This window comes from Anolis carolinensis, chromosome 1 (genome assembly GCF_035594765.1).
Source record: "Anolis carolinensis isolate JA03-04 chromosome 1, rAnoCar3.1.pri, whole genome shotgun sequence".
Taxonomy (NCBI): domain Eukaryota; kingdom Metazoa; phylum Chordata; class Lepidosauria; order Squamata; family Dactyloidae; genus Anolis; species Anolis carolinensis.
The window spans coordinates 47,652,253-47,678,730 of record NC_085841.1 but is presented as its reverse complement, the minus strand read 5'-3'; the positions used below and the strand labels follow the sequence as shown (position 1 = coordinate 47,678,730).

The 26,478-nt window shown below is 38.7% G+C and overlaps 1 protein-coding gene across 3 annotated transcripts in view; it reads right to left on the bottom strand.

The window, feature by feature from the left end:
- mdga1 (MAM domain containing glycosylphosphatidylinositol anchor 1) overlaps positions 1–26,478 on the bottom strand; it is a 380,665-nt gene that overhangs the window by 71,325 nt on the left and 282,862 nt on the right. For all 3 annotated transcript variants that reach the window (XM_008125164.3, XM_062973681.1, XM_016990606.2), the window contains 4 exons: positions 22,864–23,041; positions 20,062–20,085; positions 6,652–6,804; positions 4,209–4,340 (listed from right to left, as the gene is read on the bottom strand). In XM_008125164.3, coding sequence (XP_008123371.1) covers positions 4,209–4,340; positions 6,652–6,804; positions 20,062–20,085; positions 22,864–23,041 — 487 coding nt within the window. The remainder of the gene's footprint in view (positions 1–4,208; positions 4,341–6,651; positions 6,805–20,061; positions 20,086–22,863; positions 23,042–26,478) is intronic.

Below are 26,478 nucleotides of genomic sequence, written 5' to 3'. Positions count from 1 at the left end.
CTATCCAGTTAAAATCTATTAACGTTCCACATTCTTTCCAGCACAACTTTGATACTCCATTATTAATCCCATATAACTTGAGTAGACCATTTATGGATAGTTTTCAATGTGTTCTATCTAATTTGTGCCATGCTAGAAATACTGTAGCTGCAATATTATGTGCCCAGGGCCACCCTATCAGGTGCTATGACTACAGTTCCAAAGCCTGAGAACATTCTTGGAAACAATAAACCATATGTGGATACATTCAGTGCAGATTTCATAGCACTTTCATAAGAATTACTAAATATGGATGCTAAACAAGGTCAGTGTACCAACCTTGTTTAACATCTTTACTAACGATCAGCCACAACCACCACTCACAAAGAGCTTTATATATGCTGATGACCTTGGTCTAACAACACAAGCAAAAGATTTTGAAACAGTTGAAAAGCAACTCACCAATGCCTTGAAAGATCTCTCCAGCTACTACAAAGAGAACCACCTGAAGCCCAACCCTTCCAAGACACAAGTGTGTGCTTTCCACCTACGTAACCGCGAAGCCAACAGGAAACTGAAAGTTACTTGGGAAGGTCAAGATCTTGAACACTGTTTCCATTCTAAATATCTTGGTGTCACCTTAGATCGAACACTAACATATAGGAAACACTGCATGAACACCAAGCACAAAATAGCTGCACGCAATAACATCCTGAGGAAACTTACTGGCAGGGCATGGGGTACAGACCCAAAATTAATAAGAACATCAGTCCTGGCCTTGTCTTATTCAATTACTCAGTATGCCTACCCTGTTTGGCACAAGTCTGCCCATGCAAATAAGGTGAACATAGCATTGAACGAAACATGCAGAATAATCACAGGATGTCTCAAACCTACACCTGTTGATAAACTCTATAAGCTAGCTGGTATTGCCCCCCGATGTACGATTGGAATTTGCTGCTAACTGTGAGAGAAATAAAGTTGAGTATTGTGAAGGTCATACACTGCATGGCTATCAGCCTCCTCCCAGCAGACTAAAATGAAAGAAAAGCTTCATGAGAACCACCACTCCTCTTAATGTTCCTCCAGCAACAGCAAGAGTATCGCTCTGGGGAGCTAAACCAGGAAATTCCAACTGGATGGCCTCCCACGATGGTCTTCCTTCAGGGGCAAACCAAGAATGGGCAACTTGGAAGTTCCTGAACAGACTCAGAAGCAGAGTGGACAGATCAAAAGACAACCTGGCAAAATGGCATTACCTAGAAGAATCCTCCACCATGTGCGACTGTGGAGCAGAACAAACAACCCAGCATCTGTATGTTTGCCCACAATGTCCTATCTCGTGTACAGAGAAAGAATTGTTTGAGGCTACAGACAAGGCAATCGCTGGTGCCCGTTTTAGGTCAAAAGGTATTTAGTCACATGTGCTCCTTCTATTTTTAAATGTTTTATACTAATTTATGCAATGCTTTTGATATGAAATAAATAAGTTATATATAGAATCATAGAATAGTAGAGTTGGAAGAGATCTCGCAGGCCATCCAGTTCAACCCCCTGCAAGAAGCAGGAAAATCTCATTCAAGGCACCCCCCGACAGATGGCCATCCAGCCTCTGCTTAAAAGCCTCCAAAGAAGGAGCCTCCATTACACTTTAGGGCAGAGAGTTCCACTGCCAAACAGCTCTCACAGTGAGGAAGTTCTTCCTGATGTTCAGGTGGAATCTCCTTTCCTGTAGCTATATATGGATTAGATATTGCTCGTGCACAATTTTGTTTTGTGTATATACGTACACTGAAGTCCTATAAAATACTGATGCTTGGAATAAACTCGATCTCAAACAGTGCTGTAAGTAAGTCGGGCTGAAAGTGGGGATTTGTGGATCTTCTGGCCAAAGTTATTGTTTATTGTCTGTTTGCCTTCCTGCTTTCAAGGTTTATCCTAAGAGGACAGAGTAGGCCGATATTTCAGTCTTAAATCATATCTCAAGGGATTTTGCCTACTTTTAGGCCACATTCCAGTTTACAATTTTAGTTGTGAAATATAGTATCTGACTATGGAAGTCTATGTTGGTGCTAGAGGTGGAAGAAATAGCTATTCATACACAACCGAGGAGAAAGGAAAATTTCCATTTCAGGATCTGACTGTAGTGCTGCTTTTCAAATGGCAAAATGAAATGCAGTAGAGTCTCGCTTATCCAACATAAACAGGCCGGCAGAATGTTGGATAAGGGAAAGCATTGGATAATAAGGAGGGATTAAGGAAAAGTCTATTAAATGTCATAGTATGTTATGATTTTATAAATTAAGCACCAAAACATCATGTTTTACAACAAACTGACAGAAAAAGTAGTTAAATACGTGGTAACATTGTTTTTTTTTTAAAACAGGATGAAAATGGATAAAGATAAAGATATAAAGATTGTCTCACAAAGAAATGTATATGTAAAAAGAAAACAATCCTTGTGTTGGTGTGGGAATTGTAAATGTTTTGTATGTCTACGGCAGGGGTCCCCAAACTTTTTAAACAGGGGGCCAGTTCACGGTCCCTCAGACCATTGGAGGGCTGGACTATAGTTGAAAAAAAAAACCTATAAACAAATTCCTAGGCACACTACACATCTCTTATTTTGAAGGAAAACAAAACAAACAGAAAGAAATATAGCCTCAATGTTAATAATAATCATGATCATAATAATCTATATATATAAAAGAGTGATGGCATCAGGGCAGCGGACAAAACAACAAAACTACAGGCCCCCCAACCTTGACATTTGACAACACAACCCATCATTCACGGCTCTAGGTTGATACAACAAAAAGAAAAGAAAAATAAAGTCCTAATTACAGGGAAAGGAATAATAGTTTTTATCCAATTGCTGCCAGTTTGAAGGCTAAGCTCCACCCACTTGGTCTCCTAGCAACTCACTCAGCCCAGGGGACAGGCACAGTTAGGCCTCACTTAGGCCTCTTCCACAGATTATCAGATTTTAACTGGATTATATGGCAGTGTAGACTCAAGGCCCTTCCAAACAGCTATATAACCCATTTATAATCTTATATTATCTGCTTTGAACTGGATTATCTTGACTCCACACTGCCAAATAATCCACTTCAGTGTGCATACTAAACATAAAGACAACCATACAACAGACCTTTAATACCACCACTACCTCAACAATTTCTCACCAACACCACCAGACAACGCCACAGCAACGTGTGGCCGGGCACAGCTAGTAAATAATAAAGATGGTTGAAAGAGACACCTTGGGCCATCTTGTCCAACCCTCTTCTACCTTTGTGCACCAAAAGCACAAGCAAAGCACCCCTGACAGATGGCCACCCAGCCGCAATGTTGTTCATCATCATCATCATCATCATCATCATCATCATCATCATCATCATCATCATACATCACAGTCCTAAACGCCAGGGAAGTGTTCAGCTTGTGATTTTGTGATACGAAATCCAGCATATATATAGATACATCTCATTTGCTGTGTTATACTGTGTCTTTGTGCCAATAATAATAATAATAATAATAATAATAATAATAATAATAGGATTGGAAAAGACCCCTTGGGCCATTTAGTCCAACCCCCTTTTTTCTTTGTGCACCAAAAGCACTGGCAAATCACCCTTTAGTAAATTATTAATTAAATAATAATTAAAATACCATTATAAACAAGCAAAGCTTTAGAAGGCACGCAACAGGTGAGGGAGGAGGCGGGAAAGGCGGAGGAGGAGGGATCTGCTGTCACGGGGGCCGGATAAATGGCTTTGATGGGCCGCATGTGGCCCCCGCCTTAGTTTGGGGACCCCTGGTCTACGGTATGTATTTTTTGTGTTTTAAAAAAATAAAAATTTGTTAATACGTGGTAACATTGTGAAGTAATTACTGTATTTACAAATTTAGCACCAAAACATCACAATGTATTGAAAACTTTGACTACAAAAACACTGACTACTAAAAGGCAGACTGTGTTGGATAATCCAGAATGTTGGATAAGCGAAGGTTGGATAAGCGAGACTCTACTGTGTCTTATTTTGCCAAAATCAGTACTTGGAAGTAGATGACCCCAAAACTGACAAATCAGCGACTTGCAGAAAAATCTGATATACTCCACACTAGAGAATAATCTGTCCATGTAATATGCAGTAGAAGCAGCTCTGACAAGTCTCAGGAGTGTTATTTTCTTAACCCAGACAGAGCTGTCCTTTGAGTCCACTCACCAATGTGCTTCCCATACATGTGGTAATAGAAGGAGACACAGAATCTGGCAGTCATGTTGTACATGGGACTGATTAACCTAGCTTTGTCATCCTTCACCCGGGGTGCAGAGGCTTCAATGAACATGTAGTAGCCTGAAGAGCAAAGAAACAAAAGTAAGGAAATGTCACTCTCTCCCTGTCAACAAGATGGAGAAATTACAAAGCTCTAGGCCTAAATTTAGGGTGCTTCAAAGCCTTGCAATTAACTTGCCCTAAACACAGACTTTTGCAGGGGTGTATAGACACTATGCTGCATGAAATATTATTGCATGAAATCCATTTGTGCAAGTTGCTGTATATATGGTTTTGCTATAAGGCAAACATGTTGTTGAGTAGAAGATGTGTATGTTGTGCTGAATAAGCTGATTCCAAGGCAACAATATTAATTTTTTGCACCAAAAACATATGCAATAAAACCTCCATGTGTTTTTGTTTGTGCAGGAATGCATGTATTTATTCAAACGGTGACTGATGCAAATTTTACAACTTCATGTAATTTGTATAATTACATGTATTTCTGAGCAGAAAAACCACATGTATGGACTCCTACACAAAAACTTCACACTAATGTTCGTGTCACAATATTTTTCACAGAGCACTTGTAAATTTACATTTTATTAGTATTTTGTTTTAATCTTTGTTCTATGGATGTTAAGATATGTTTTGAAGATATTGCATTTTAACCGTGTGTTTTAGCTGTCTTGTACCCAGCCTCAGGCCTTGAATATTATTCACAATTCATATTCTGAAAGAGCAGTGGTTCTCAACCTGGGGTCCCCAGATGTTTTTGGCCCACAACTCCCAGAAATCCCAGCCAGTTTACCAGCTGTTAGGATTTCTGGCAGTTGAAGGCCAAAACATGTGGGGACCCACAACATAAGAACCACTATTATAGAGAAAACTGACAAAATTATTTTTTTCTTTCATTATAGAATGAAATAGGTGTGTTTGGAAACAATTTTAGAAAAGGGAAAGATTGAACAAGGGATTTTGGGGAACTATACTGGTGTCCCATGTTCTTAACTGCAATCAGATCTGCTTTGAAAAACATTTGTTTTGGGCCAACTTTGCCATCCCTCTGCTCTACTCCCCATGCATTCAAAAGGAACAAGTCCTTCTGCCCAACTCCCTGCCAGTGCAATCATTCACAACTAAAGCATCCCTGAGATGTATTCAAATTACACTCTTGGATATCCTGGTGTTTCTTGGTGGTTTTGTAAAGGGAACAACTGTAAGGACAGATTCCCCAATATAATTATTGTCTTCCAACATAGTCAATGCTATGGGATCATAAGATTAAAAATATGCAAAGAACCAAAATTCCCCCCCCCCCTCCGATCTACTGCTACCTAAATCATTGTGTGTATAGGACAATAAATGGCCTCTGAGGTTGAAAAGAAATAAGATGGCTAGCTCCCCAAAGTAATTAAATTGCACAGCACATCTCTTCTTTAAGGCTGCATGGATTCCAAGAGTTCCTAGGACAGTGAGCTGAAGATTTCAGTGGTCCCCTTGTCTGAAAACCCATCTGCGCTATGTCTGGGTGTTTAAGCAGATTTATAACTCCTTTGTGACCTGAAAGTAAGCATCAACAGAACAAGGACGTTTGGCAGCAGACAATTAACCAGTAACAAGGACTAATGCTCTCCTGATTCCCCTAAACAAAGCAGTGGGAATTTTAATTGGGTATTTAATGTGAATAAGAAACATGCAAATTAACTGCCTACTCCCCCATGCCCCAGTACAGAGCAGGGGTGAATAAGTGTGTGTAGAAAACTAATCTACCTTATCCCCAGTTCCCAAGGCAATACTGGAAGCTAAATTGGTCTTAGAGATGCCTTTATAAAACCTAAAGGCAAAACCTCTCACTGTCTTCGGCAAATCCTCAGAGCAGTGTGCACCATATACACAGTAAGCTCAAACATTGTTATAGTTTTTATTGTTGGCCACTTTGAGTTTCCTTTGGTAGAGAGAAAAATGGGATATAAATAAATAAATAAATAAATAAACAAACAAACAAACAAAAATAAGCTCAGGTTGTCAGCCATGAGATAGATGGGCAAAACAGGATTAAGCTATACAATGCCTGGACCTAAAAGATGCAGAAATATTCCAGCTTCTAAGAAGAACATGAAAACTAGATACTGGATGGAAGATAGAAATCTGACTGGAATGGATTCAGAATAAGTAAAGAAAAAGGGAACAGGACAATATGGGGAGGAACCTGTTTGATGCAGTCTTTGCTTCATCATGGAGTGGTAAATACTTAAGGACTGTCATGGACTTTCCCTTCCCCCTTCTTATCCCCATGCTCACTGCAAGTCTTGCTGAGAAGAAATCAATGTTACAAAATACAGAGAGGTTTTTTTTTTTTGCAACACTGAATGTAAGGACATTTTCATACCTTCCGGTGTTCCACTGAAGTCCATTGTTGGGCCTGTGTTGGCTGAGCGTTTGGGATCATGGGTTAAGCTGCTCTGACGAATCCAGTCAAAGTTGTCAATCGTGTCTTGTGTATAGCCACATATCTTCTCATCCTCAAAGTGGCAGGTATTACCTGTAGGCCAGGAGTGAGGGTTGTTCAGTCATTATTACGAAAATGTCCAATGAGGAAGGCAGGAAAATAACCACAACCTTGTAATGGTTCTACTTTTGCAAAAGGACAGTACAGTGTTCCCTCACTTATCACGGGGGTTATGTTCCAGGACCACCCACAATAAGTGAAAATTCGGGAAGTAGGGACACTATATTTATTTTAATATTTATACATTATTTTAGTAGTTATACACTATTTTAAGTCTTTATCAACCAAAAGTGAACTGTGAAGTAGTGAGGGAACACTGTAATACAGATTGAATATACCTTATACCCAAAATGTCCCAAAATTATTGTGTATAAAGTTACCATCATATATAATGTATATGTGAAAAAGAAATGAACTTTGTTATTCATTTCTTTGTGACCTGGGCCCCATCTCCATGATGTCTTATGGTGTAAATGCAAATATTTCAAAATCTGAAAAAAATCCAAAATTCAAAACACTTTTTGTCTCAGGCTCTTTGGATCAGGAACACAGAAACCTGAACTAATTCATAAGGACAAAAAGTATGCCTCATCAAACAGTAACGATCAGGAAGAAGGCACAAATATTGATGGAATAATCCTTTCTTCTCTCTCTCTCTCATCAATGAATGCTAAATCTATATACATATAAGAACATCCCTGCTAATGTACAGATGCAAAACTATAAAAATATGATAAATACATCTATTATTTTGATGTGTCCAATTAAATAAGGCAATATGTAGAATTTGTTTTTAAAAGCCTTTTAATTTCCACCGGATAATTAATGAAATACAGATACAAACACTGCAGCCTGCCATGGACCAATGGTGTGACATATATTATTCAAATGTATATTCATTTTATGAAAAATGGAAACCTACATCTATCAATGTTGCTTGCCATGTTCTAATTCAGAGATGAACAACTTGATGCCCTCCAGATGTTTTGCATTACACTTCTCATAAATCCCAGCTGGTGTGGCCAATCATCAGCAATTATGGTAGTTATGGGAGATGGTACTCTGTATGTGCATGTGCCTTCAAGTTGGCCGTCACATATGGTGATCCCATGAATTTCATAACTTTTTCTTATACAATGAATACTCAGAAGTAGCTTGCCATTCCCTCCCTTTGAAATATAGCATTGGTATTTATTTTTGGTCCCCCATCCAGGGCTTATCCTACTTATCTTCCAAGATTAGACTCTGTACCATAATAGGGGTGTGTGAAGCTTGGGAACTCCATTTCATAATTTGGATGATTCATAAATATGAATTCCGAATTACTAATTGGAAAGGACCCCTTTGAAACATTTATGATTTGAAACAGCAGCCTTCGAAATTTTTGGAGAGATTGGTAAAGATTTGTTCTTTCAGAGCCCCCCCCCCAATGTAACACTCTATTGTCCATAATTGTCTGGAGTGGGAGGGGGCTGGGTTTGAGCTGGGGAGTGGTGGGCAGCTGTCTGGTGTTTTTTCCCCCTTGTCAGCCAATCAGAAGAAGAAAGCCAATTCACGTGGCTTTTTGCAAAGCTGGTCTACTCCCCTCAGTGTCTGTGTCTTTGTTTTTGTGGCATTTGCAGGAGAGAGATAAAGATGTGTTTTTTGGAGGTCCTTTCTGTTTCTGTATGCTTCTTAAAACTTCTAGTAGCTTTTTGAGAATTCTGTTTCTTTCTGTCCCTTCATCTAGTCTATAACTTTCCTCTGTTGAAATTATTTAACTTCAATTCTGGGAAATGTAGTTTGGGAAGAAAAGGACCTCTGTAGCAGAGTATTTAGAAGGCCCAGAATTCTGTTTGCACAAGAAAAGCAGGTCTGCCCACATTAAAGCACAGGTGTAGGTTAATTACATGTGTTTAAATGAAAAAAAAAAACTGAAAAATCGGTGAATAGACTGATTGTTCTGAAACTTGGCATGATTGCTGCACTGCTCATGATGTCTCACCATGCCACCATTTAAGGGGATACCTCTTTTAGTTTTTTAAAAAATAACTTTTTAATTTTTAATAAACAAATCTTTCTGAAACTTTGCAGGATCGATGTCCTGCTTATGTTGTCTCATTGTGAAGAAATTCAAGGGGATACCTCTTGTTGTTTTTTAAGAAAAAATATTTGTAAAAAACTTTTTAAAAATCCTAAAAATGTTCTGAAACATGGCACGCTTAAAGTTGTAAATGTGTCGTAAGTGTGCCAGTTTCATCCTGATAGTCATAAAAATGACAGAGAAACAAGCCTCTAAATTTTCCCCATTGCCGCTAATGGAACAAATCTTAATGAAGCAATTACGAAACTTTGAAGATTCAGATTACAAATCAAAACAAGATACCTCCGAATCTTTATGTATCAAAATGGGGACCATTCAAATCTCCAAAACGAATTACTAATCATATTTCACCCATTTTATACACCTCTATACCATAAACTAAAATGGAGACGTTGCTGTAGAATTCATCAAATACTAAAGGGCAAAAGTGATGCTTTCAGGAGCAGACAAATGAAGTCTCACTACTTTAACAGCCCAAACAACTACTGTTGGGTTGTTAACCTCTTGTATGACTTTAATTGTGTTTGTTATTTTATTATTTACAAATATGTGATATTGTTATACTGCTTTACTCACTATCACTATAAATTGGCTATTGCAGTAATATTATATTGTTTTAATGACAATCTGAATGATTTAAAAAACCGTTACATAAAAATACTTTAAATGTTCAAAATGATGGAAATTGCAGATTGGGGTAATAAATTTCATTAATACCCCCCCCCCCTCCACAACCAATATGAGATTTCAGTGAATCAACAGGTGACTTGAATGCACACAAACACAAACAATCTCTTGAGCACTACCTATGGGTGGAAAGTGGGGCTGAAGGTATGGTCGTTAGGGCCTGAGTCAAAGGCAGATCAGACAAGCTCATTCCCCTTTCCCCTCCTGGCACTCAGTTCTAGTTTTTCTCCTTTGTCTCCCTCTTACATAGTGATGCCACATGAAAGAACGGGGCACTCTTGTAGACTTCTGAGCTGATAACTTGCAGAGAGCTTTTGAAATTAGGCCCACACATTACCCAGATGTGATTCAAGTGGTGTAGTGAAGGACACTGAAATATCTGAAGGATCTGGCCTTCCAATGAAATGAAGAGAAAGGTTCTGGGACTCAGCCTGCAAAGATTGTCTGGATCAAATTAAAGGTGTGAGAGGAGACCTTTCAGAGTACAGTGTTTTTCTTTCTTTCTCAGTAATTTTATGGCGTTTGTAAAAGGAACACGATAGATGCAATTTTAGCTTTTCTTAAAGATTAAATTTTATTTGATTTTAACACCTGTAGATTTTACAGATTTGTTGTAGATTTGCCTACACTATTGACTGCTCTTGAAATATGAGATTACAGCAGCTCAGTGACCAGGGCTGAAGGGTTGTCCCTGGTGAAGCTCAGGCGAGCATGAGGGCAGGAAGGGTTTCATGGAGGCTCAGCTGGCTGGAAAGTTCCTAGGAGTGTGCGCAGCAGCCAAAAGGGAGCTTGGCCAGCTACTTAACTGCTAATTAACCCTGACTAAGTGCTCTCTACGCGGTCCATTCATTTCTAATTAGCATCCTAATCCAAATTAGCCACCGTTTGGGATGCTGACTGCTGAGGGCTGCTCGGCATCTGGAGTTGGAGAAGGAGAACATCTACATAGCAGATCCGAGACTTGCAATAACATATATCTGTGGTCCATTTGATCTGCTTTGCCTCCAGGTTCGAGCAGCAAAAGCAGAGGAGAGACAGCAGTAGCATATTCTAAGGAGTTACATGAATGAGATAGCTGGTCCCCAAGTCTTGTAACTCTGATCAAGAAATGCATAATCTTGCAGCAGAGAATGGCATTAAAGCCTGGGGCAAAAGGCTTGGTAATTCCAAAAATACTTCTTAACTGCAGCCAGAGGTTACTGCAGCCAACAGTTTTCAGCAATAAATGACAAATTAGCACCTCAGTTCATCAAAAAGCCAGTCATAAAAAAGAAAACTTCTGAAGGTCATCCATTTCAAAACAACAACTTTTCACAACAGCTTAGGATAAAACCAGGTTATCACCAGCAATCCTTTGACAATGCATTCTTAAAGTAATTATTTACACCATAAATGGATTGAACTATCCATGGCATGAACAAAATCCATGCTGTCAAACCTGACAACAAACAGAGGATGTGGCACTGAACAAATGGTCAGCCCCATCAGAACTCAGACCACCCATGTCAGTTTGGGGACTAAATCTACTCCATGCTTTACTGATGATGAGGAAACATAATTCAGGCATATAGCATCCCTCCACATAGTTTGCTATACCGCTACATTTGACAATGCGCATAGTTTACTGCTTGACTAGGGACATCATCACATGGAGGTCCTTTAACCACTTCCAGTCTGTCCCCGGCTTGCTCCCATGCTGTCCCCAGCTTAGTCTATGAGAACACGGGCAGTCAGTCACCCATGTTCTCAGGGCTGCCTCTTAGCATGCTGTTGAGATGCATAAAGCACAGAGCTGGGACGGAGCCCCACCAGAAGTAGCCCTGCATCATGTGATGGGCTCTGGCGGACTAAGTCCTTGCTACATCTTGGCAGAAACCTAGGACAGGTAAAAAAAAACCCCATGTGATGAGGTCCTTTTCAGCAAGGATGTACCCCAGCAATTTAATAACATATGTATGAGCCAGAACTTTTACTTACTTTTAGACCACACCACTTAGGATACCCCAGCCAACATGGTCATTGGCAACTGGAGTCTATGCTAACTGGGAAATCTAACACGTAAAAGTTCTTATTAATTCCAATTAAAGAAACCCATTATATAAGTGGAACCTACATAAGGATTGATCTACCAAGTCACCATTGATTCAATGAGTCTATTCACAATAAGATTTAGTTCCAGTAGTTATAGTTCCCCCCAACGTAGTTTTTCCAGGCTCTGGACTTGACTATTCATGTGCTTCATTCTGGTTCCCATCCTAAAGCAGAGGCCCAGAATTAGATGAGCAGAGAAGTTAGCAACTAACAATATACTGTAAGATGTGGAGACTAATCCTGCTGGACTAGACCTAACACCTATTTAGACCACCCTCCTCTCTCCAAAATGGTCTTTCAGTTACCAACTGGAAGCCTACAAGGCCGATAAAAGGTCAAGAGCATCTTCTCACTCATGTTCCTCAGCAACAGATATTCAGAGGCATATTACCAAGAGTCCATCCCTTGACTCTCCTAAGAAAGTGTCATAGAGCAGCTAATCAAAAGTTAAAGAAATGAAACTGAGAGGATTTAAGGAGACAGAATGTAATCAACAGTACTGCAGTTTAATCAGGGCATTAGAGTTGGCATTATAAATACATTTAGAAGTTAAAAAGAAAAAAAAAAGATTGGAAACACCACTCTAGGGACATTAATGATCACAAATAATCAAGGGGCCAATCAAATCTTGAACGGAGTCAGAATCAGATTTAGTTTGTTTGTGGTCTGCCATGTTGCTGTATAAGCTCAAGAGGCCTAGAGGATAAACCTTCCTACCAACCAACTTTCTTTACTCTGTGTGGCCAGGTGACAAAGTAAAATCCTAGTGTCTTGTTCTCTGAGTGCATACCCTAATAACATTGGGCATGAACATCTTATTAGCCAAAGAGAAAATGGATGAAGAAATAATTATAGTAAGTGATTCTCTGAGTCTGTAAATTAATCAACATTATGTTCCTCTGAATCAGGCTGCCATGCTCATTAATCATCTAATCTTCCTCTTTCATTGTATCACATGGGATATTCCTGATTGGGATTTATTGGGGTAATCATGTGTCATGGCTCCTTCCCATCTACCAACAATTCTGACAAAGAGGAGTTCTGAAATATAACATGAGAGACAGAGAGAATAACTTATAGAGGTGATGTATATAGTCGAGTACTAAACAGCTCTATTTTGTCAGAATTCCAGAGCTTGAGCATCTAATTCTTCTCTATCTATCAGGGACATTGTGATTAATATTATTATTTTTTAAAGGCAATTATTATTTTTAATACCAAAAAGAAAAAAGAAAAAAGACTGAGATGAGATTGTATTCACACAATAATGTCTAAACCAAGATACCCATGTTTTCTCCTCACCCCAGTAGCCCTGTGCTTCTATGAGTTTTGGGATCTAGGTATAAGTGGATCACAGTTAACTTGAAGATTATGGGGGGATCCTGGATCCTATATCTCAGGAAAAAAAAGTCAGAGTATAAATTCAACTAAAAATAAATCAAAAGCTGTGCATATATATGTCTATAGTTTTGATTCTAAAAAGAATCAAGAACAGGTGTTTCTCAATTGGTAAGCAAAGACTTTTAAATTTTATTTTGACAGGCTTTTAAGGAAAGGGGTTTTAAGTGGGTGCTAATTTTAAAAACCTGTACTGTTTTTATTGCTGCCATTACTTTTACACACTACAAAATAAAAGTCAATTCAAGATAGAAAAAGGTATATAGTGCACCAAAATAGCTGTACCATGTTAAGAATATCTGGCCATGCCAGGTGTCTGGATAGGAAATACTTGCCACCTGAATTCATCAGGAAAGCAATGTGACAAATACACAGTTGATTGTGAGTGACATCTCACATCTGGCAAAAATCCAGGCTACATTGCAAGCAAAGAGAGGCTGCAATGTCTGAATGGAGTTATTTAAGAAAAAGAAGAACGTTTCACCTCTCCCACGGAACACATACAGGCAGTCCCTAATTTACGAACAAGACAGGTTTGTTTTTAAATTGAATTTGTATGTAAATCAGAACAGAAATTGGATTCTGAAAAATTTGGCTTGCTGTAGAAACAAGGATTTGTGAGAAAGCTTCAGGAGAGACACATTTTCCCTGTGATAACTTTTCTAGGAGTGAATTTACCTTTCAAGGGTAGATTTCCTTCATTTCCTGTTGTTTCTCCCCCATTCTTAGCTATAAGTCGTATGTAAGTCAGATGTTTGTACTTCGGGTACTGCCTGTATACTCAAAGTGTTCCTTACTATGCAAGACCGTTTTAGTAGCAGTTTCCAAGTTTTTTTTTTAAATTATGTGAAAATGGATGCAGAGAGAAAATGTGTGTGTATGTGTGAAAGAGAAATACTGTGACTGCACAATGGTGAACTTATCCCTTTGCACTGCATTCAAAAAGAAGACATTCATGGAACACACATCATGAAACAAAACATTATCATTACAATTTCCTCATGGATGTTTCAGAAGGAGAGCCAACAGTATGGTAAAGGAGAAATGAAGCGGACTTGGAATAACTGCAGTTGAGAAATTGAAGCACACTAAAGCAGTGGTTCTCAACCTGGGGTTCCCAGATGTTTTTGGCCTTCAACTCCCAGAAATCCTAACAGCTAGTAAACTGGATGAGATTTCTGGGAGTTGTAGGCCAAAAAACATCTGGGGGGCCCAGGTTGAGAACCACTGCACTAAAGGGCAAATAGTACCCAACCTTTGGCATAGACCACTGCTTCTTAGATGGTGGGTTCTGACTCTAAATGGGGTCCTCTTAGCTCATTGCTGGTAGGAGCCCCCAGCGGCACAGTGGATTAAAGCCTTGTGACTTGAAGGTTGGGTTGCTGACCTGAAGGCTGCCAGGTTCAAATCCAACTTGAGGAGAGCACGGATGAGCTCCCTCTATCAGCTCCAGCTCCATGCGGGGACATGAGAGAAGCCGCCCACAAGGATGGTAAAAATATCAAAACATCCGGGCATCCCCTGCATCATTGCAGATGACCAATTCTCTCACACCAGAAGCGACTTGCAGTTTCTCAAGTTGCTCCTGACACGGGGGAAAAAAAGCTCATTGCTGTAGCCATGAAAAATTTGGCAACAGTAAAAGGTTTCTACATGCCAGCCATTCACACAAATCTGTTGGCAACGAAGTGTATGGTTTATAGTTGACTCTGCAGAACATGCTTCAACTATACTTCATAAAAAGGAAAATCAGCCTTTTTAGCAAGCCTTGCAAATGCTGATTTATCAGTAAATGTTTGATTTTGAGACCTATTTTATATACGTGGGGGTCATGTAAAACCTTCTTGGGTGGAAAGGGATCACAAGTAGGACGATAGCTTAGAAGCAGATAAGAAGGCTGCAATTTCCTGTTCTTAATATTTTCAGTTAAAAAGAGCTCAGGAAACAATGTTGGGGGGAGGGCATCTCTTTGTCAGACTTTGGTAAAATGTGACCAGTAAGGTTAGAGCACAAGGAAAAATCGTTGGGTTTTATTTTTGGACTGAGGGATTCTGGGAGATGGCAATACTTCCAAGTAGTTTTTATTAAGTTGTGCTGAGTTAGATGAAAAAGCTGATGTGCTATAAATTATGTATGTCCCTTTTCTTTACTCAAAACACAACATAAGTTGGAGCATTTTAGATGTTGCACAGCATTCTACAATGCACTAAACAATAAACATATGTATTTTGAATTGGCTGATTATTGATGTACAGACAAGAGATGAGCCACAAGATAGTTTGGGCAGCTGAGCAATCTGATCTGCCTAATTGACCATGTCTGTAGACAATAATTTATTGCCAAGAAACAGTTTATAGTATCTGAAAGCATATTGGCCTTATGTCCTCAAACAAATGGTAATGATGGCTGTAATTTTACTTCTTTATTATCCATTCATGCATTGCCTTAAGTATACAAAGCCAACTGTGAATGAGTGTCCAGACCCACAGCACAAACCACTTCTGTTGGTTCACTTTCATTTTTCTAAATAAAGAAGTACTAATTTTATCTGAACACTGTGATCTATGGCTGAGCTTACCAAAACCTCTTGAAACTATCCCAAATAATCCTGCTCTTGTTAGAGTCAAGCAGTTCATCTTAAACACCTGGGATCTGGCATTTGAAGATAATGAGAGTTTATAGTTCAATAATAGGCAATATGAGTATTATGAACAGAATTAGAATATTGAACTAGGGCCAGATGTTTTGGATTCTTATACTCAACTTAGCGTTTAATACAGGTGGACCTAAAGATGTCAGATAATACTGACAATTCACACTCCTAACAACTTTCTCTTTCAGCCTCATAGTTTAGATTAAGAGCCTGCAGGACAGTGGTAGACAATCTCCTATGGTTTGGAGCAGGGGTCCCCAAACTAAGGCCCGGGGGCCGGATGCGGCCCTCCAAGGTCATTTACCTGGCCCCCACCCTCATTTATAATATAATATTTTTATATCAGTTTTAATAATATAATATATTGTATATATTGTATATATATGTATATATTGTATATATACATATAATATTGATAAAATATAATGTTATACAATATAATACTAATAATAATACCATATAATAATATTAATTATATGTTATATATTACATATAATATTACAGTATAGTGGTATAGTTCAATATAGTAATATATAATGCTAATATTGTGCTATGCTAATAATATAATATATTGTATGTACATACAGCTGCTCTGAGTTCCCTTCGGGGTGAGAAGGGCGGGATATAAATGTAGTAAATAAATGTAGTAAATGAATAAATAAATAATTTTGGACTTAGGCTCGCCCAAAGTCTGAAATGACTTGAAGACACACAACAACAACATCAACATCATCAACAACAACAACAACAACAACAACAACAACCCTAATTAACCTGACTATCTCATTGGCCAGAAGCAGGCCCACACTTCCTATTGAAATCCTGATAGGTTTATATTGGTTAAAATTATTTTCATTTTTAAATATTGTATTCTTTTTCATTGTTATTGCTGTTTTGCACTACAAATAAGATATGTTCAGTGTGCATAGGAATTTGTTCGGTTTTTTTCTCTCCAAATGATAATTCGGTCCCTCAACAGTTTGAAGGATTGTGGACCGGCCCTCTGCTTTAAAAGTTTGAGGACCCCTGGTTTGGAGCCACATACACCTCTCGCCTGTCACTGGAAAGCTACCCTGACAATATATTTCCCACCTTGCAAATCATATTTTTATCTCTTCAAAAAAAATTAACATGCAGCACGGTGGTAATTTCCCCATATTTGTCACTTTTTGGCATTGTTCAATCTCAGCAGGAATCTTTTATGAAGCAGGAAGTAAACTAGAAGTGACTTCCTACTAAGATGATTTTAAGAGCTTTTCTGACCTTAAACAGGCAATAGGAAGGGGATAATTATGTTTAAACAGCAAATCTAGAGGTTCTGGGATGCAATCTGCAACCCTATTACACGAGGTTGAAAAAGGCTTGTAGTAGATCACACTGGACTATATGGATGAACAGCCTGACCTGATATATAAAACAGTTTTCTGTCTGTACAGATACAAGTATGCTATTCTTCGGTTTTCTTCAATACTCTTCTCTTATTATGGGACACAATCTAAGTTACATAAATAGCTTAAATACTGCTACCTATTAAAGTAATGCTTCCCTTATGTCCCACTTTGGTCTCTAAATCAGCTAATCTTGTACCAATAGCTCTGTGACATATTAAGGTTGGGATTCTGTTGGTTAATTCCAACTACAGTAGATCTACTGAATCAATTTTTGTATGATAAATAAACATACAGTTAAATCCAATTAATGCAATTTATTTATTTGTTTATTTATTTCCCATACTTATACCCTGGTCTTCTCACTCCTGAAGGGGAACTCAGGGCAGCCTCACAAACCAGCAATGATTTGATGCTCACATATAATTTCAAAATAGCAGTTACACTTTAAACTAAGAATTAAAATATAACTTATTAAAACAATGATTAAAATCATGCAAATTCATAATCAAAGTCCAGGATCAGTTTATTAGTTAGTCACTTTAAATGTTCTTAATAACTGCACTGCTATGCTTGCTGCTCAAATGCTTGGTCCCATAATCATGTCTTAAGTTTTTTTTCTGAAAGACAAGATGGGAGGGATTGATCTAATTTCATTAGTGAGGGACTTCCACAGACAAGGGACTACCACTGAGAATGCACTGTCTCTCGTCCCCACCAATTGCGCTTGCGAGGGTGGTGGGACAGAGAACAGGGCCTCCCCTGACTATCTTAGCTTTCGAGGTGGGTCGTAGAGGGAGATACGTTCAGACAGGTAAACTGGGCCAGAACCATTTAGGGCTTTATAGGCTAAATGCAGCATTTTGAATTGTGCTCAGTATCAGTGGAGCTGATGCAACAAGGGGGTGGTATGCTCCCTGTACACCGCTCCAGTGAGCAACCTGGCTGCATCCCTTTGGATTATTTGCAGCATCTGAATAATTTTGTCAAGGGCACTGAGAATCGTATTTAGGCCTAGATATGTTCAGAGTCAGTCTCAATGTTTGCTGCCCAAATACAATTTTTCTTTTTTCATGGCACACTCCAATCATATTTTGTAAAATAAGACACCACATACTCTTTAAGATAAGTATGAGCTTAATTTAGCTGGGCATTCTTATAATTGTTTTAGCCATATATTGTAGGTACTGTATATACTCGAAGATAGGCCGAGTTTTTCAGCCCTTTTTATGAGCTGAAAAAACCTCTCTCGGCTTATAATTGGGTCAAGGTCGGCAACGGAGCCTGCAGGCTATTGCTTGCAATATGTGATCTATTTCTCTCTCCTCCTCCCTTATCAGTGTGTTTTCTTTTGCAAAGCCTCCCTCGCTCTTAATCAAGGGAATGTTTTGAAAAGAGAAAGACACCCTTGCAAGTCAGGAAGAAGAAAAATATATATTCATTAATCTTATGAAAGCATTTCCCCCTGAAATATTTGTTAAACTCTCCTACAGATATATAGGCATTAACCCTTGCAAGCTTTTGCAATCTCTATGTACCTTTATATGTGTATCTATCTATATACATTAATTTTATATATGAATTTTCCCCTCATATGTTTGAAGGTCTTTGCAAATCCTTTACACATATAGATCCATGTACCTGTGTATCTGTAGCTATACATATACATTATTTTTATATATGAATTTACTCTCATATGTTTGCAAGTCTCTGCAAATATCTATATAAAGAGAGATGTCAGGATAGATATGAATATATTATTACCTACCTATATATAGGGCTTGCAAATATTACAGGGGGAAATGAACACACAAATACGTATAGACATGTCTAGATACATATGAGAATATATATATAGTAAGTAAGTAAGTAAACTTTTATTACGGTCAATGACCAGCTCATATCAAGGGCACCCAGTCCCGTACATCCATATGAAATCTGAGAGGTTATATACTTCTAAGTTAATAAAACTCCTATAAAACTAAATCATTGACAAAATTTAAAATCTGGGCTAAAAACTTCAATATTAATATAAACCATTATAAAATTGAATCATTGATAGAATTTAAAATCTAGGCTGAAGATCATATACCAGTACCATTGAGGCCCAACTCAACCCACAGGATCGTCCGGAGGGAGTCTAAAGGAAGTGGGCTTAGCACCGGGGGGGGGGGGGATACCCATAACTGTAAATGACAACCTATGACTATAAATAGTGGTCTATATCTGCTTTCCCAACTCTATTCTATAGATGATGCTTAGTTCTTTTGGCTCTCAATCATCAGGATTTGCAAACATTTTAGGGAAATGCATATGTAAAATTAGTATCTATAATCATACACACACACACACACACACACACACACATATATATATATATATGTATCTAGCTCTGCATTGTTTATATAAGCATTGAATGTTTGCCTGTTACTATGTTGAAAGCTGGCCTGAGTCTCCATGGGGAGATAGGGTGGGATCCAAATGAAGTTTTTAATGTTATTATTGTTATTGTTGTTATTATTATTATTAGGTTATTTTTGATACCATATTGTTTTTGTTGCCCCTACTTTTCCACTTATAGAGCTAGTTTATTGTTTTTCTTTAAAATATGGTAAATATTCAAAAACATTTATCCTACTGATGCCTCAATTAATGAAATTTTATTGGTATCTATTTTTATTTTGAAATTTACCCGTAGCTGCTGCATTTCCCACCCTCGGCTTATACTCAAGTCAATAAGTTTCCCCAGTTTTTTGTGGTAAAATTAGGTGCCTCGGCTTATATTCGGGTTGGCTTATACTCGAGTATATACAGTACTTTAAGCACAATTATTCTAACAAACAAACAAACATTTGATTTTATATCCTGCCCTTCCTCATAAGAGCCCAGGAATGCCAATATCATTTTGATGGATAATGCTTCACTTTGACTGCAGAAGACAAAATGGATGAAACATATAAAGGCATAAATAAAGAAAATGTAATACTTACCTACTGGGTTAGGGTAGCTGATTGCTAGCAAAGGAAAAAGAAACAGAGATTTATAAGTTATTGTTACATTTATATAGTTACACCCAAAGATATAACAAAAGAAAATACAATTTTTTCTGTAGATATCTCATGGACATAGTGCTTTCCCTTGCCACCCTGGATAGCAATTTGAGATTGTGAATGTTTCACATGAGGGTTTTACTCTGGAATTGCACTGTGTCATCCTTGGAAGCTTTCAATAAGTCCAGATGGAGCAATCAATCTATAGTTCTTCCCATTCTTCTCTTCCATCTTTTTTCTTACCTAAGTGAACCCATTCATGGAATATCCTCATGGTGCCTTTCAATAATGAACTGCCACCCTGTCTGAAAGCACCCTCAGAGTATATATATCATCAACTCAGATTCATAAATTGTGGCAGATCAAAACTGGTCATAGTTAATATTTTTTATTCAGAATGAAGAATATGGCTTTCATCACATTAATTGATGGAATCTCATTAAAACTATGCAAACTTGGGAAAAGGGAAGTAAACAGTGATTTGGAAGGGGAAACAGTGACAGCTGATATCATAAGATTAAATCCTACATGAAATAGAAGTTGGTAGGATGACTAAATATAACTCGGTTTAAACTTCCTGTGGGAAGGGGAAAAACCTGTGGCAAATTAATTCTTAGAGAAGTTGAAGTGATTTGTAATACCACCAAAAATGGTGGATGGTACACAGATGCACAGACGTGGATGGATAGTTTTATGTCTGATGGCAAGAACTCAGTAATTCATACATGGAAGAAAAGTCATGAAATCAAGGCTCACAAGATCTCCAGTACTCTAAGTAGAACACAACATACAGTTGCAGTTCCAAAATAAAAAGCAAGAAAAGGCAGCTGTGATAGGGTTAACTAGTTTCAAATAATTCTAAAGTTCCTCATATATTGTTATACACCTATCCCTCCCTTTGAGCTATAAACTGATACTATTAGGAGACTTTCAATGTTTCCTTTTTCCACCATTTCTTCTCTCTCAGGTTTTTGCCCCCCAAAGGTAAAACCATTTCATTTGGACTAAAACAGGCAAGTTTTATCTTTATATCACCTAATTTCCCCCCAAATATAATAGCATAGAGTGTGTGCCTTCAAGTTGCCTGTTGACTTATGGTGATTCAATGGATTTTATAGTTTTCTTAGGTAAGGAATATTCAAAGGCAGTTAGCCACTCGTTTCCTCTGAAATATAGCTAACAGCACTTAGTATTCATTGGCAGTCTTTTATCCAAGTAGTCATCAAAACTGACCCTGCTCAGCCTCTACGATCACACTGAATCTGGTCATGATAAGTCAGAAATGGCTGGAAGTCCCGCAACAACAATAATGAAATTTCTTGGGAATTCAGTATTCTTTGTCTAAGAAAGGAGCAGTTAGCTTCACACAAGACAGTGTGGATCCCAAGAGATGTTGCTTTGCTGCTGCTAATGGAACTGAAGTTTTATTACCTGTCTTTTGCTGCCCTTTGTCCCCATTCCCCACATGACCAAGAAACGAAATGACCTCTGCCAGCATTGACATCCCTCCAGACCATCTTAATTGACAACAGAAATAACAACTGAGAAAAAAATGCAAGTCTGTGACTCTAATGTCATCCATTTTCTTCTTCTGTATTATTTTAAAAATATCTTTGCCTAATGAAAACGCCGCTGAAGCTTCTAAAGCTTGCATCATGTATTTTGCTCATTTTAATTTGCCCAATACACACATCATTGATTTGTGGATTTTGTTGTAGTCTTGTTCAATGTCAGGATAGAGTCCTTAGAGAGCTGTTACAATAAAACCTTAGTTTGTTTCTTTAGCCATCGGTGTGTATCAATCTTTAATCAGAATTGCTAGCCATTTTGCATTAGTAAATCTCAACACCGTTTCCATAAAATGTTACATTACACTACAGTAAGAATGAAGTTAAACTGAAGTTGTAACACAATAACAAGATGCCTTTGTGATGGGGGAAATGAAAGAGTTAACTAGCTCCTTCAAAGCTGTAACCTGTCTATTATTCTTATATTAGTAAAGGATTTATCACTACAAATGCACCAAGAGATCTAAAAGGTACACTGGGCAGTATACATTACAGATCGATTGCTGTTGCTAAGGAGATCTAGTTGTGAGATTTATCCAGATTGGGGTGGTGTAAAAACCACACATATGCTATTCATGCCATAATATAGAAATACAAAGACTGTATATCTTTAGTCTGGATACTACTAAATGATACTCAGGTTTGTTCAATGCATTCAATTCAGAGAGATAGGAAAGCAAGGCCTGTTAGGGTTTTTTCTCAATCAAGAGCAGAAATGCCCACCTTGGGAGGATGAATTTGAAAAAACCAAGTAGAGGCAAAGGATGCTCTAAAGGAAGAAAATTTGTTAAAGAAATCTATTCTTCATGCACTGCTTGTTCTTCTCAATGAAAATAGAGTGAGTGAGTACATGGAAGAGCTTATCATTCAAAAAGGAGCGGGACAATCAACCCAGGGTTGTTTCCTCTTATGTTGTTACAATAAAGGGCAGTGCTTTAAACCATGTTTTAATGTGTCCATAATGGAAAACAGAGGAAGCAAGGAGAAAAGAAAAATTAAATTCCTAATTTCTCTGTGTATAAGTCATTTTATTCCTAGCAGACAAGAGAGATGTGAGACAGTTGCAAAAGCAGCTGCATCTTTCAACAAGGTTTCCACTGGTCAATTCCTGGATGAGGCTTCAAGAAGATCTTTGGTGACTTTATTAGATAATGCAGAGAAAAAAAACACTTACGTTCTAAATAGTGGATCATGCGAGTAGCCATGTCCCCAGTCCCAAAGCGGGTTATGGGCGTCAACCGAACTTCATAACTCTGAGGCACCTTCAAGTCAGTCAGGAGGTGTTCCTGTAGCATGCCCTTTTCCATCTTCCGCACAGAAATGGATTTGGGAGGCAAATCTCGCTGATTCATCTGCCAAGACATAAATCAGGGCTTAATTAAACAAAGTAAATAGTTCTGAAATTTTAAGAATGGAGTCCTGTTTTTTAGTCCTGGTATTCCTTCTACTCTCTCCTTGCCAAGCAAGGCTGTTAAACACAGCAAAGACTGCCTCACAGTTCAGAATTTGCATGTGCATGTTTTTTTTTTATCTTGAAAACAGCATTTTATGCACTGAAATAATATGAAGAAATACAATTTTCTGTGCAGAAAATTGTTTTCCTGCACGGAAAATGCTTTTTCTACATACATAAAAATTGCACACCGGTTTTATGCAAAAAAACCCAAACTGCAAATTGTGCTTGAAAACTGTGCTGTCAAGACTTTCCAGCAGCAAGAAGAAAATTGATAAACTTACCAATTGATTTCTTGAAAGTGAATATAATGAAAAACTGCATCCCTAACACCCAAATACTTTCTCTCTATCAGTTGTTTATATTTTAAAGATTCCACAAGTGACTCAATTCCTGTGACGGATTAACATACGGTAGTACCCTGACGGTGAACTAGTATGACATCTATTTTTCTTGTTCCCAAGACCCTTCAGCTGCCATATTTTGAGTTACAATAGCACTATAATGCAGTTACAGACAGATAATGGCTCCTGTTACACTACAGATCTCTCTTGATTTGCTAAGCCTGTAAATACACAGCATGTACAACTCAAATAATTGTGATTCCACTTTCTATTCTGTAAAATGGTGGTGTGTGATCTTGTAGAGGAGCAAGCTGTATGCACTGGGCATCCATATTGTTTATCTGGATCCATACATCAATTTGTGGAAGCCACAAAACATATGACAGAGGGTTGGACTAGGTGGTTCCTGTGGTTCCTTTCAACTCTTGATATTCAATAATTCTATGTTAGAATTAGTATAGGTGACTACATAAATAGTTTTAATGAAGTTTAGAAAATGTAAGGGCTTTGATAAAACATGAGTACATGCCAGCTAATGACTCTGAGGAGAACTGATAAACCCAGTCTCTTTTGTTTGAGTATGATTTTTCTTCTACTGTTTAGAACTGCAATTTCTGGCATATCCAGATCTCACTATTTGTGTCCACAAGATGAGTTTTCAGAATTAGTTTCAACACCAAATGGTAGGATTTCAAACTGGAAATAACAACAACAACAACAGCAGCAGCAGCAGCAACTTTATTCTTATACGCCGCTTCCATCTCCCCACAGGAATTCGGGGCGGCTTACACAGGGCCAAGCTCAACAACAACAACAACATAGCTTTACATAAAAACAGTACTTAAAACAGTATTTAACACAGTATAACAATCTATATCTAATATCAAATCTAAATTTAAATCTAATCTAATCTAATCTAATCTATCTAAATCTATAATAAAAGCAAAAACCCGTATGTGTGTATGTGGCACGGATGTCTGCTCACGCAGACAGCCTCTGGCCTCCACAAACAGGCTATACTTCCTAGGGTTAAGAATCTAGCAAGTCACCCTTTTCCACAGACATTGCGGTTACAGCGAGCGCCATGAACATGTAGCCCAACCCCTGCCAATGTCCTCCCCAAACACTACGGCCCACCACCCAAGGAATGCTTTTGTTTGGGGACCATTTCATCCTAGATTTTGCTTTTTCTTCCACCACAGGCAGGCATCCCAGGGTTCTCTATTGCTGTGGAATTTGCATGGCCCCGCCCACTGCCCTTTCCTTTCCAATCTCTCTGCATAACAAACACAGCAGAACTGAGCTGCAACTAAACTTACTGGAGGAGTTTAGGGATTGACTCCACATGGTGGAAGTTGTAGTTCACCCTGCATCAAGTCAGAGCACTGTCACTCCTACTGGGGAATATAGAGGAGTTGTAGTTCACCTACACCCAGAACGCTATGAACCCAAATAATGATAGCTCTCGGCCAAACTTGCCATGCAGACCCGATATGCCCAGATTTGACTACTGGTGGGTTTGGAGGGAAACTGGACTGGAAGTTAAGGAGTAGTAGGTACTGGGATTTATAGTACACCTGCAATGAATGAACATCACACTTGGCACACAAGAGCCCCCATACAACATATTGCACAAGTTTGGGAAAACGGGAGTTATAGTTCACCTGCAGCCAGATAAACACTGACCCCCACTGACAATGCACTAGGACCACACTTCACACAGAGAACCCTCATGACCTACTGAACATACTGCAGGTATTTGTGGGAAGGGGCCTTGATTTTGGGAGTTGTAGTTCACCTCCATCCAAACACCACTGAACCCAGCCAATGACGAATCTACACCAAACTTGGCACACAGACTGAATATTGCCTGCTGTGGATACTGATAGATATTTCGGGGCAATTGCCTTGGGAATCTGGAAATTACAGTAGTTCACCTCCATCCAGAGAATACTGCACTACACCTGGTACACACGCCCAAAATGGCCAACTTATAATACTGGCAGGGTTTCACGAGGATTCACCCACGATTCTGGGAATTATAGTTCACCCACTCCAAACAGAATACACAACATTAAAACACAAATAATACCATTCTCAAATGACCCGGGCATCGCCGGGTCCCCAAGCTAGTCCATAATAAAAGTGAAAACCCGTATGTGTGTATGTGGCACGGGTGTCTGTTCACACAGACAGCCTCTAGCCTCCAGCCTTCACAAACAGGCTACAGTTCCCAGTGCTGAGGAGCCAGCAAGTCACTCTTTTCCACTGACATTTCGGTTACAGCGAGCTCCATGAACATGTAGCCCAAACCCTGCCAATGTCCTCCCCAAACACTACGTCCCACCACCCAAATAATGCTTTCATTTGGGGACCATTTCCTCCTAGATTGTGCATTGTCCTCCACCACAGGCAGGCATCCCAGAATTCTCCATTGGTGTGAAATTTGCATGACCCCGCCTACTGTCCTTCCCTTGAAAATCTGTCTGCAGAACAAACACAGCACAACTACACTTACTGGAGGAGTTTGGGGGATTGACTCCACATGGTGGAAGTTGTAGTTCATCCTGCATCACTTCAGAGCACTATGACTCTTGCTGGGGAATGTAGAGGAGTTGTAGTTCACCTACACCCAGAATACTATGAACTCAAACAATTATGGTTTTTTGCCAAACTTGCCATGCATACCTGATATGCCCAGATTTGAATACTGGTGGGTTTTGAGGGGAATTGGCCTGGACATTTGAGAATAGTAAGTACTGGGATTTATAGTTCACCTGCAATGAATGAGCACCCCGAATCCCTCTGATGATGGATCAGGACCAAACTTGGCACACAGAACCCCCATAAACAAAAGAGCATATTAGTTCACCTGCATCCAGAGAAACAATGACCCCCCACCGACAATGGACCAGGACCAAACTTTGCACAGAGAAGCCTCATGACCAACTGAACATACTGCAGGGGTTTGTGGGAATGGGCCTTGATTTTG